Source organism: Amblyraja radiata, chromosome 9 (genome assembly GCF_010909765.2).
Source record: "Amblyraja radiata isolate CabotCenter1 chromosome 9, sAmbRad1.1.pri, whole genome shotgun sequence".
In the NCBI taxonomy this organism is placed as follows: Eukaryota; Metazoa; Chordata; class Chondrichthyes; order Rajiformes; family Rajidae; genus Amblyraja; species Amblyraja radiata.
Window position 1 is genome coordinate 27,364,563 of NC_045964.1, and position 13,674 is coordinate 27,378,236.

General features: G+C 38.0%; 1 protein-coding gene across 1 annotated transcript in view; it reads left to right on the forward strand.

The window, feature by feature from the left end:
- The window catches only part of rasgrp1 (RAS guanyl releasing protein 1), a 101,842-nt gene that overhangs the window by 1,723 nt on the left and 86,445 nt on the right, over positions 1–13,674 (forward strand). Inside the window, exon 2 of the mRNA XM_033026944.1 lies at positions 7,558–7,736. Coding sequence (XP_032882835.1) covers positions 7,558–7,736 — 179 coding nt within the window. The remainder of the gene's footprint in view (positions 1–7,557; positions 7,737–13,674) is intronic.

The window sequence follows — 13,674 nt, forward strand, 5'->3', positions numbered from 1 at the left end:
ATTTGCGCTGTGACCGTGTGTGTTTTCTCTAGATGCTCTTGTTTCATCCCATATTCCAAAAAGTGCAGATTTGTAGGTTAATTGGCTTTTGTAAATTGTCCCTAGTGTGCAGGATGTGAAAGTGGGATATCATAGAACTAGTGTGCGTGTGATCGTTGGTCGGCATGGACTCAGTGGGCCACACTGCATCTCTAAACTAAACTAAACAAAAGAAACAACCCTACTTTTTTAGTTTAGTTTAGAGATTCAGCGCGGAAACATGCTCTTCGGCTCGAGTCCGCACTGACCAGCAATTCCCGCATATTAACACTACCCTACACACATTAGGGACAATTTCACATTAATACCAAGCCAATTAACCTACAAACCTGCACGTCTTTAGAGTGTAGGAGGAAACTGAAGGTCTCGTGGAAAACCCATGCAGGTCACGGGTAGAATGTACAAACTCCATGCAGCCAAGCACTGGTAGTCAGGATTGAACCCGGTTCTCTGGCGCTATAAAACAGTAGCTCTACCGATATGCCACCATGCCGTCACACTGATTTTATACAGCTGGCTGCTTTGTAATTTCGCTATCAAAACCTACTGTTTTAATCCATTTTACATATTGTACAGCAACTCTATATCTTAAAATTCAAAGTTTAATTTTGGTGAGTCTCAATATTAGGAGCTATTATTTGATTTGACATTATTTGGTGAGCATATTAGAGCAATTATTTTAATGTTATAATCAGAGTTCAATCTTTATTTCTAAATTACTTGCTGAGCAGTTTCACTTTTTTCTGGTAACGATGGTGCTTCTGATGGTTCCTTGGAATTTCGTACCATCTTAAAATCAGGTTTAATTTTACCAATGGGCAAAATTTTGTTTAGTTACCACGTCAAAAATAGCACAGTTATCTATAAGTAAGATGCAAGAAGTCTGAACTGGGCCTTCAATATGTACACATTTATCATTTGGGATCAGTATTTGTCCCCCTCTCCCTCCCCCTCCCCCTCCCCCTCCCCCAGTGGTATTTTCTGGTGATCAAGGTAAAAAGGGATTCCTCTTGTGCTTATCTTAATGACATTTCAAGACTTCCTTTAAACATTGGGAGTGACCAGGTTGAAACTGACGAGAGTAAGTAGCTATTTTATGGTAGGCGTAACTGCATAATTTTTGATCAGTGGAAAATCTTTGCTGTTGGGAACAGTGACTACTTCAATTTTGACAAGGTGTCTTCTTGCCAATGTTGTTCACACTATCTAAAAAAAGAACTGGAGGATGATACTTGTACAGCTATGTTAGTAACACTTAAAATATTACATTCAAAGAATTGGATGGTTTAATTAAATTAACAATTGAGATAATATTTAGATTTTAATATGGATAAACGTTATACATTTCCCCTTATGAATAGGATAAATGTAATGCATATGCTCGGAGGAAAGATAAATATTTTTGTATCTCATTGAAGTAAAAGCATAAAAAGGAAACACAATTTAAATGTGATCTTATTAACAAAACTAATAATTTACATATACACAGGTCAGCAATGCAACCTGATGATAGTTTGGAAGGTTTAAAAAAATTGTGGCTTGAACTTTATTGAGGTCAATTTGTTTAGAAAAACAAGAAAACTGAGAAAAGCATGCAGCCAACTGTACTACAACCATGTAAAAACACTTTTTTTAATGATACTATTTTCACCAGAGCTTTACATAGAAGCACATGTAATGTTGGCAAAAGTTATAGCAATGTAAAAGCAGCAATAATCTACTGTAAGATTTGAAAATACCATTTCAAAATTGCATTACAAAATTAACAATTAGCTCATCAGAGTGGCACACCTGTGGATGGACTCCGGGTAAAATTAATTACTCATAATTCCATTAAACTCAATTAAAAATTAAACTGGACACTGTGTTATGATTGGGATAGAATGTAATAAAGATAGATGATCAGGCGGGCTTTTGCTGTCTCAGTTGCTTTCTTCCACTCCCCTCTTTCAATCTAAAATTTCTTTAATTATTCTTTTTTTCCTTTCTGAAGCCATTGTCCTGAAATGGTCACCCTGCATCTTTTTCAGATTTTCCTGTATGACCTGGTGTCTTTTTCAGCAGTTTCTCTTTTTGTTTCCAGGCATACTGGCCTTGAAGAAAGGCAATTGTTTTCGTCAGCGGGTTTCTGCTAATTTCTTCTTGATTGCTTTGCATGCTTCTACCACAAGCAAGCTTGTATCCTGTGTTCTGAACCAGCCTAGACTCAATTGCAGACTTGGGTACATAAGGGACTGAAATCTCGATCAAAAAGCAAAAAGGCTGCAGGTCTAGTAGCATCTCTGAAGGGGACTAGATAGATGACATTTTGGGTCAGGACCCTTTTAAGACTGATAAAATGTCCTGACTCAAAACGTCATCTATCCATTCCCGTCCACAGGTGTTGCCTGACTTGGAGTTCCTCCAGCACTTTGTTTTTTGCTACAGTTTCACTTCATCAGTTTAATTTTGTTCTAAATATCTCACTTTCATATGGGTGTTCAAATCTAATCTCAATCACCTACGAGAATGGCTGAAGCAGTCCCCCACTTAAGGTTCCTCTTTTATGGCAATTTTTTTTCTTTTAGTTTCAATCCTAATTGAGTACCGTCCCTCGCCTCTTATGGGACATTTATGAATGGTTTGATACCTTTTCCTATTGTCAAGTCAGCAAGCAAATTATACCCTCGGTTACAAGGTCCATCTCCAATTCTTTTTTCCCTTCAGGACTTCTCTATCTCTATTTCTGACAATAGTCTAGCAATCAGTATTCACTTCAGGATTGCCAACTCCCACACCTGCTTTGATTGCTCTTCCTCCCACCCTCGTAAGGATATTGATGCATTCTTCTATATTCTCTATTTCTGATGTGCATATTCTGAAATACCATCTTTCACATCAGACTTGCCAGCAATTCTCATTTCCCCACATGTTCTTGCCTTCCACCCTGCTTTTTCCATATTCAATGGATCGTTTTAGATATTATTGCAGCATGATATCATTCCTCTCCTTTCAATGGAAATGTTTTCCTCTGCACCAGTGGCCATCTCCTCAATCTCCACCAAAGTTTGCTCATTTTCCAACAGTATCCTCCTAAGCAAGCTCAGAAGATGCAATACTTGTATTTTTTATCTATTCCAGGAATGCAAATGCTTTAATCAGATGAAATAGTGACTTACCTGTAATTTTTTTTGTATGTAAGATAATTATGAATGAGGGAATGACTTGTCCAAGGTATACAAAAGTGCTGGAGAAACTCAGCAGGTGAGGCAGCATCAATGGAGCGAAGGAAATAGGCAACGTTTCGGGCCAAAACCCTTCTTCAGACGTTGCCTATTTCCTTCGCTCCATAGATGCTGCCTCATCCGCTGAGTTTCTCCAGCAGTTTTGTCTACCTTCGATTTTCCAGCATCTGCAGTTCCATCTTGAACGAATGACTTGTCCATTTTGATTCATCCATCCAGAATGATTCTTGCGCCACTACATTTTTCAATTGTTTTTAAATGATTCTAGACCTATTGTGTTTACTACTAAAGGTAGTAGGTATATTCCACACATCACTCATGTATTGTGCACAGTGATTTTCTGCTACTTGTTCGAAAATGTTTGTCTCCATCTTGAGCCAGTCCTTTTTTTTACTCACTATTTAATTTGCAGTGTTTGTGGTATCATTTACTTTTCATTTCTGTGTGTAGCACTTTACCTTTATTTACAATCATTTTGTCTAGCATTATTCATGCTTCCGATACCTTGGCTACTTTATTTGTATTTTCTGAGCGGCTTTATTCAATGTTGCTGCCTCCATTATGACATCCACATAAATATGATTGCTTTTCATTGTTTTTGAATTTGTATACATTAGAAACAACAATGGTTCCAACAGTAATCTCTGAGGTGCCCCTAACTCTGATTTGACCCCATAATGATCACCTGTTTCCCATTCCTTAATCAATTTCTAATACATTATCTGAGTTGATCAAGAGGCCAGAACTAAAGGATGCTTACCTACTGAGATCGTGGGGGTTGAATAAACTTATGGAGGTGAGGATATTGAAGGCATGGAGAGATTTGAAATGAAGCAAGAGAATTAAAAAAAAAACATGATTTTTATTATCATTTGTTTCCACATTCTATCAAAAATAGTTCTTTTAAACAAGGCTAACACAGTTCACAGTTTTCGGCACCTGATTTCCAGATAATTGTTCAATATTTTGTTGTACCTCGCTAGTAATATTACCTTCATTTCTTGGGTAAATTACAGAGAGCAAATTACAATGAACTTTGACTGCTATGTGTTCCGTGCAATGGCGTCCTTTAAAATCTTATGAAGTAAGTCATAATTTAATAATGTTGATCAATCAAATACCATGGTTTGGTTCCCTTTGGAGTGTAAGGACAATTTACACAAATTTCAAGGAATAAATAAACAGACACATCCAGGGTAAATTACAGAGCACATAATCTGTCAATCAATCACTTAATATACTTTTTTTCTTCCTTTATTCCATGTATTTACATTTCATTTCCTCCTGTTACTCCCATCTCCTCTACCCATTCACTTCAGCACAACAATTAGGTAGTCAGCACTTGTAAACATAACATAATGTTCAATGATCAATGTCACCCCTCTGTCGGTGGATCACCAGCTTCCTGACATACAGGAAGCAGCATGTGAGGCTGGGAAAGGTTTAAAGCACATCTCGGACCCGCAGACCCTCAGCATAGGAGCACCGCAACGCTGTATACTCTCCCCTCTCCTCTACTCTCTCTACACCAATGACTGCACCTCCACAGACTTCTCTGTCAAGCTTCTCAAGATTGCGGATAACACAACCCTGATTGGACTGACGCAGGATGGGGAGGAATCTGCCTACATACAGGACATGACACAGCTGGCGTCCTGGTGCCATCACAACAACCTGGAGCTCAATGCTCTTAAGACAGTGGAATTGATTGTGGACTTTAGGAGAGCTCCCCCTCCCCTCACCCCACTTGCTATCAACAACACCACAGTCACATCTGTGGAGTCTTTTTAGTTCCTGGGAACCGTCATCTGCAAGGACCTTAAATGGGGGGCCATCATCAACTCCACAGTCCAAAAGGCCCAACAGAGGATGTACTTCCTGCGGCAGCAGAGAAAACACAATCTGTCACAGGCAATGATGGTCCAATTCTATACGGCCATCGTAGAGTCTGTCCTCTCCTTCTCTATCATGGTCTGGTTTGGTTCAGCCACTAAGCACGACAGCTGAGAAGGTTGTTGGCTGCAACCATCATCTCCTTCTCACCCTGGCCACAAACTCTTTGAATCACTTATCTCTGGAAGGCGACTCGGGACTATCAAAGCTGCCACAGCCAGACATAAAAACAGTTTTTTTTCCATGAGTAGTAATCGATAATGTTTTATTATTAATGTTTAATGTTTTATATGTCATTCTTAATTGTCACTATATGTCATGTTGTCACTTGCGAGTGGAGAACCAAGGCAAATTCCTTGTATATGAACATACTTGGCCAATAGACTTATTCATTCATTGGACCTGGTGTTCAATCAACACCACAAAAAAAGGATGAGGCACTTCAAAGTACTGCAGGTGCTGGATGTCTCAAATGTAACAAATTATCTAAATATCTTGAAGGTCAAGTTGCATCAACGGAGAAATAAATGGTTAATCTTTTTTAAGTCATTCATCAGAACACTTCAGCTGGGATTCACCAGCGTAAAACATAGATCTCGTAGAAATGTAAAATCTTGGTTATACTGCTGCGAGAATGTTTTACTTTTTTTCCAAACTGTACTGAGGACAACAGACAATTCTTTCTGTGCCGTCTCGTATCATGGTTCTATGTTCAATGAGATTCACGAATCCTACAGCAATATTCTGGGTTTCCAGGAATTTAACAATACTCTCCAGGATGCTGCTTCTGGCAATGTCGGAGCAAAATTCTTGTGTCAATTAGAAAAAGCATTTTATTTTTATTTTCTCTGAACACGTTCATTTAAATGGAGATGGTATATTCAACCATTTGATAGTCAGAAAGTGTCTATTTGGTTAAGGAATGGTGTGAGTTTGACAAATAGGTGGTCAGTGTTGTGGATGTGGCCAAGGCAGTTGGAACATCTCCAATAAAATATTCAACCAGCGTTTGACAATCAAGGCTTCAACATAAATGATATGCATAATAGACTTTACTGCTGCCCTTGAAGATTGCAGAAGACCATGGTTTTTCAGCTAAGAATTACAAAAGGCCACATCAGTAATCCCCAGCTCAATCACATTATCTAGGCTTCATATCTTTGACCTGCACAACCCAAGTGGAATGTCTGAAAATGAAAATGAGAGACATTTGTGCATTCATTTAAAGGTAAACGAGACCACCAGGTAACAAGACCAGAAACATTCAGGAGTTCAGGGAACCTTCTTGAAGAAAATATACTATTTTATGTTTTAGAATTAAATCCCTTCTTCAGCACTCATAAAAGAGCATTGCCAATCTTGCTCCAGTGGCCGATGCTGCCTGGCCCCAATGGATATTTCTGGCTTTTAAAAAAAATGTTAATTGCCATTTAGAATATTCATATTCATATTTTAAATAGGTAATATAGAAAAAAGAATAGGTCACTCTGAATGTGTAACATTCTAGAAAAGTTCATGATAATTGGACAAGAAATTTGCATTTCTTGATCATAATCATCTTTATGCCTCGGGCTATAATTATAGGAGGTATCAATTCCTGAATTAAGTTCAGAAGTTACTACATACATTGCACCTGTCAGAAGGCCACGTATGCTGTAAGCAGGACTAATGAATATGCTTTTTTCCAAATCTGTAGATCCCTAATCTTAGCCACTGGAAAGTTCCCAATTTGTCAGAGCAGTAAAAAATCAATCTTTTAAAATTTATATCTCTGTTATTGATTGAAAAGTATTTCTTGAAATGCTTGAATACTTATCATTGTTAAAGTGGCAAGAATCAATTTTAAATTCTGCATCTTAAAAAATTGTTAATAATTGGAAAATATAATGTTGGTTAACGTCTTGTATACCAGCAGCGTTTGAACAGCAATTTATTCAGGAGTATTGGTAACCCATTTTGGCTAAAATTAACAAATTATGCTAATGGAATGTTCATTGTGACTTCCAGTATGCCATTAACTGTTTACACTAAATGTCTACATTTTAATACATCAAAATAAACAATTATTTTTTTTGCGAATCACAGGAGACATTAGGTCATTTTGCTGTATGGCCATGTGCACTGTAGGTGTCATTCAGTGCTTCTGTGCATTCCGTGGCTGGCTAGTTTTAAACAACATGCCTGTGTTCACAAGTTGTTGTGAACTTTTTTTGTGGTGTTTTAATTTGCATATGAAACACAGCCTCCACAATGTGTCTTATTTGCTTCAGTTGCCAATGGGTAATGGTTCCTAACAGCCCAGCTCCAGAGGGTTTTGCTTTAATCTTTTGTGTTCGGGCCTGATGTGAGATTCAGCTGAGCAATCTGACACTTCTCCAACTGCTACTGTTTCATCTTCCAGGAAACCCCAGCAAGAATGCAGAAATCTTGAAGTTGCTACTGCTCAGAAGCAGCAAAGCTATAATATATCAAGCTTAAACCTTATTCCGATCACTCGGGTGAGCATGATGATGTCTCTTGGTCAGCTAGCTAAAGGGGCCAGCCTGGATGACTTACTGGACACCTGCATTCAGTCCTTTGGTAAGATTTACTTTTGTTATTGTGGAGCTCATTGTTCTTCGTAGAAGGGAGTCTCATCAATCGGTCTTTTACCCTGTTAACAGATATCTTTAAATTAAGAATTGTTTAATTCATTTATGAACAGTTACATAAAATAATTCTGATTTTAGAATTATGAAAGCATTTTAAAAGATTTAATTCTACATATATCACACCATGTTTATTAGTTTCCACAGAATAAAAGTAATAGATTTATAAAATGTGTAAGCAGTGCTGATATATTGTAATTTTAATGCTTTAATGTAGACAGTTTAAAACTATCTCAATCAGGTTACACACAATGTAGCTGAATAGCATGGGGTTTTTTTTAAGTGCATTTAGCTAAAATATTAAAATGCATGGATATATTATTAAAATCACTGTTTAATTCTTTTCTGAACAATATCTGGAATTTTTTAATTAGATTTTTTATAGCATAAAGTAAACATTCTGTTATTTCACTTTATTCAGAGAACTATTCAAAAAATTATTGTGGTTATTCTTTTGTGCTACCATATGCTAAATAATTCATTTAAATGTAAAGGGTTGTAATTGAGTGTTCATGAAATTAATGGGTTCCTATTAAATTCAGAATCCACAACATTTATTTTTCCTGAGCTTTGTGAGAGAATTTTCATGCAGTGGCAGAATACTGCCACATTTTTGAGGAACATGGATGGGAACTGTCCCCGTTTTGAAATGAATTTGTGAAAATGGTCTTTGTGTTTGTGCACGTCTAAATCAGGGAAAAGGGCTAATCAGACAGAATCTGGTGAGTCCCAATGGTTTAAGAAAATACAGTTTGATCAGCTCACAGAGTCCATGTTTTGCTTTTATTTTGTATACCTCTTGTCACTTTAGGCAACTTCATTTTGATGAATAATAATGATTATCATTAAATACTGTTAATTAGCAATGGGGAAAAATGCATATGTAATTGTTTATATATTTTGCTGACAATTTTCTGCATTATAGTACCATGACATTGTAAACCAGCATATTCCATTCAAATTCTTTTATGAGAGTACTGTATCAGAAACATTAATTGTCCCAGATATCATTGACCAGACTGATTCCTGGGATGTCAGGACTTTCATATGAAGAAAGACTGGATAGACTCGGTTTGTACTCGCTAGAATTTAGAAGATTGAGGGGGGATCTTATAGAAACTTACAAAATTCTTAAGGGGTTGGACAGGCTAGATGCAGGAAGATTGTTCCCGATGTTGGGGAAGTCCAGAACAAGGGGTCACAGTTTAAGGATAAGGGGAAAATCTTTTAGGACCGAGATGAGGAAAACTTTTTTCACACAGAGAGTGGTGAATCTCTGGAATTCTCTGCCGCAGAAGGTAGTTGAGGCCAGTTCATTGGCTATATTTAAGAGGGAGTTTGATGTGGCCCTTGTGGCTAAAGGGATCAGGGGGTATGGAGAGAAGGCAGGTACAGGATACTGAGTTGGATGATCAGCCATGATCATATTGAATGGCGGTGCAGGCTCGAAGGGCCGAATGGCCTACTCCTGCACCTATTTTCTATGTTTCTATGTTTCTATGACATTTTAGCTCTTTTTGAAAATCATGTATCATGTCATGCCACAAACATTTACTCCAAGGTACTGAAATATATTTTTACAAGGCACATACCGTTTTAGGTGCTTAAAGATTACAGTGTTTAAAGATTACGGTGCTTAAAATCTATACCTGCTTTATCCTCAGTTCCAGCAAACAAAAGGCACCTACATCCTAAACAGTTTGGATTACATTGCCAGGCTTTAGGAATAATCCCAAATTAATGTTTTGCTCATGAAGAAAGTTATTTGTTGTTAATATGCAGTCAAGAAGAAGTGGTTTTGAATTTGTGGGACATTGGCATCAGTGTTGGGGAAGGAGGGAACTGTTCCGACGGGATGGACTCCACTTGAACCCGACTGGAACCAGACTCCTGGCAAACTGTATAACGAGGGCTGTAGATAGAGCTTTAAACTAAATAGTGAGGGGGGGGGGGGGGGTCAACAAATTAGAAGTGTAAGGGTGGAGTTAAAGAGAAAGAGAATGCAGGAAATGTTACAGAAGTCTACCAAATTAATGGGACGGAAAGTTCAAGAAGCGGTACGAGTGGAAGGTTCGTTAAAATCGAGACCGGTGTGAGAAGGGAGGTGAATATCGAATGAAAGGTGTATTTGAATGTGTGTAGTATAAACCAATGTGCTTGTAGCACAGTTAGAGATTGGTAGGTATGATGTTGTGGGAATTACAGAGACTTGGCTGCAAGAGGATCGGAGCTGGGAGCTGAATGTTCAGGGTTATACATCATATCTGAATGACAGGAATGTGGGCAGAGGGGGTGGGGTAGCTCTGTTGGTTAGGAATGTAATTCAGTCCTTCGTGAGGGGTGACATAAAATCAGAAGATGTAGAGTTATGGTGGATAGAGCTGAGAAATTATAAGGGTAAAAAGACCCTAATAGGAGTTATTTACAGGCCCCCAAATAGTAGCCAGGACATAGGATACTAGTTACATCAGGAGATAAGATTGGCATATAAAAAAGGCAATGCTACGGTGGTCATGGGAGATTTCAATATGCAGGCAGACTGGGAAAATCAGGTTGGTACTGGACCCCAAGGAAGGGAATTTGTAGAGTGCCTCTGAGATCGATTCTGAGAGCAGCTTGTAGTGGAGCCTACCAGGGATAAAGCAATTTTGGATTTAGTGTTATGTAATGAACCGGATTTGATAGGGGATCTTAAGGTAAAGGAACCATTAGGATGTAGCAACCAAAATATGATACGTTTTAATCTGCAATTTGAGAGGGAGAAGGTGATATTCGATGTATCGGTATTGCAGCTGGGCAAAGGGAACTACAGAGGCATGAGGGAGAAGCTGGCCAAAGTTGACTGGAAATGGGACCCTAGCAGGGATGACGGTGGAACAGCAATGGCAGGAACTTCTGGGAATAACCTGGAAGATGCAGAATCTTTTCATTCCAAAGAGGAAGAAAGATTCTAGGGGGAGAAAGAGGTGACCGTGGCTGACAAGGAAAGTCAAGGACAGTATAAAACTAAAAGAGAAGGTGGATAACATTAGCAAAGATTAGTGGGAAGCCAGCGGATCAAGAGTTTCTTCAGTTATATAAAGAGCAAGAAAGAGGCAAGAGTGGACATTGGACCGCTGGAAAATGATGCAGGAGAAGTGATAATAGGGAATAAAGAAATGGCAGAGGAGTTGAATAACTTTTTTGCACCAGTCTTCACAGTGGAAGACACCAGCAACATGCCTGAAATTCAAGAGAGTCAGGGGGTGGAAGTTAGTGGAGTGTCTATTACTAGGGAGAAGGTGCTTGGGAAGCTGAAAGGGCTGAAGGTAGATAAGTCACCTGGGCTGGATGGACTGCACGCTAGGGAAAGAGGTGGCTTTAGAGATTGTGGAGGCATTGATAGTGATATTTCAGGAATCACTAGTCAGGAGTGGTCCCAGATGATTGGAAAATTGCCAATATTACCCTGCTGCACAGAAAGGGAGCAGGGCAGAATAATGGGAACTATTGGCCCCTTAGTCTAACTTCGGTGGTTGGTAAGATTTTAAAGTCCATTATAAATGATGAGGTTACGGAGTACTTAGAAGTTCACAATAAAATAGGCCGAAGTCAGCATGGCTTTGTGAAGGGGAGGTCTTGCTTGACAAATTTGCTGTAATTCTTTGAAGAAGTAAATAGCAGGAGAAAAGAGAGTCAGTAGATGTTGTTAACTTACATTTTCAGAAAGCCTTTAATAAGGTGCCACATGTTAGGCTGCTTAGGAAGATGATAGCCCACGGTAGCAAAGGGCAGATACTAGCATGGATAGCAGGTTGGCTGGATGGCAAAAGACAAAGAGCGGCAGTAAGGGAGGCTTTTTAACGGATATTTATCAAAGAGTTTTTCTCTGGAAAGGGGTTCAAGACAGGCATGTGCGTGGTCACCATTACTCTTTGCATTATATCTGGAACCACTAGCTCAATATATAAGACAAATGAAGATAACAATGAAGGACTGAATATAAATTGGCTGTTATGCGGATGACATTTTGATTTATTTGGGGCAACCAACAAACTCTTTTCCTAAATTGATGCAATCACTCAAACAATATGGTCAACTATCAGGATACAAGATTAATGTAGGTAAAACCCAACTGCTTACATACAACTATAGCTCATCAGGAGATCAGAAGTAGGTACCCTCTGGCATGGCAAGCAGAATATCTCAAATATTTGGGCATCATTATACCAAGGGATCTTACAGAATTATTAGAATGCAATTATTCACCTAAACACCAAAAAATTAAGCAGGATATAGCTAGATGGAACCTAATTCCTTTCTTAAGTCTCAGCTCGAGAATTGAATCTATTAAAACGAACATATTGGCAAGACTGTTATATTTATTTCAGACCCTACCAATAGAGAGATTAACCAAAAACAATTTAAAGAATGGGACAAAATATTGTCAAGATATATATGGCAAGGTAAAAGGCCTAGGACCCGTCTTAAAACCTTAGAGTTAATAAAAGAAATGGGGGGATGGGGGTCTACCCTCTTTCAAAGACTATTATCAGGCAGCACAGTTAAGACCTATGATATGCAGGTACAACCCATCATATGACGCTCAATGGAAAAATATTGAAGAGAGAACACTCGCCATTCCTGTACAAGCAATTACAGCTGACAGCAACCTACATGACTATATAAATGCTATTGAAAATCCTTGGGTAAAATTGACTCTTAAAATATGGAAAACAGTTATAACAGAGTATAATTTAGAGGAAGACATTACAGTCCTTAAATGGTGCGCATATGACAGAGACTTTACTTCTAATAAATTAGATAGTAGGTTTAAAGAGTGGACAGTTAAATGTATAACTGCTCTTTGTAACATAATGAAATTGTTAAGTTTTGAAATGCTTAAAGAAAAATTCCTGTTAGAAAAACAAGACTTCTATCGATACTTACAGATGCGGAACTATGTTAATAAAAATGTTAAAATAACGGAGTCAAGTATAGGTTTGATGGGATTATTTAGGAAAGCGTATAATTCAAATACTGGTAGTAAAATAATTTTATGTATGTATAAAGGGTTACTGAAACTTAAATCACACTCAACCTTACATATTAAAATGAAATGGGAGAAGGAAGGAGGGATAATCATATCCGAGGAAGAATGGACAGCAATATGGAGGTATCAATGGAAGTGTACCAGCTCACAAAACTGGAGGGAGTTTAGTTGGAAAAGTCTGATACGGTATTTTATTATGCCTTCTCAGAAAGCTAATTATGGTGGGTACTCTCCAGTTTGCTGGAGAAAATGTGGAAATTTAAAGGCAGATCATTACTGTGTTCTCTGGGATTGCCCTGTCATTAAAGATTTTTGGAGAGAGTTACATGATGCCTTACAAGACATTTTTAGATGTCATGTGCCCCTGGAGAGTAAGACCATGTTTTTTGGACTCATACCTGAAAACTGGCGGAAAAAAGACAAATACTTACTGAATATATTGATGGTAGCTGGTAAAAAAGCTCTGACAAAGAAATTGTTTATCTCAGGAGAGCCCAACTCTGAATGCATGGATGGACATAACAATGGACATTTATAAAATGGAGAAAATAACGGCATATGTTAACTTTAAACTGGATTTATTTGTGTCACGCTGAGAAAATTGGGTTAACTATGTAATGCCTCATAGGCCGGACATTTTTACAAATTTTTGATTATATGGTAAAGAAAGGATCACTCCCTAAGTGTTTGTAGTTTTTATTGTGTTCCTGTTTCTATATTTGTTTTGTACAAATTTCAAAAAGAGGCAATTTAAGACAAACATAAGTGGATGATGTATACATATAGCTTTATACCTGAAACCCATTTTATGCGAATGTGTTTGCTGTGGAATGGCAAT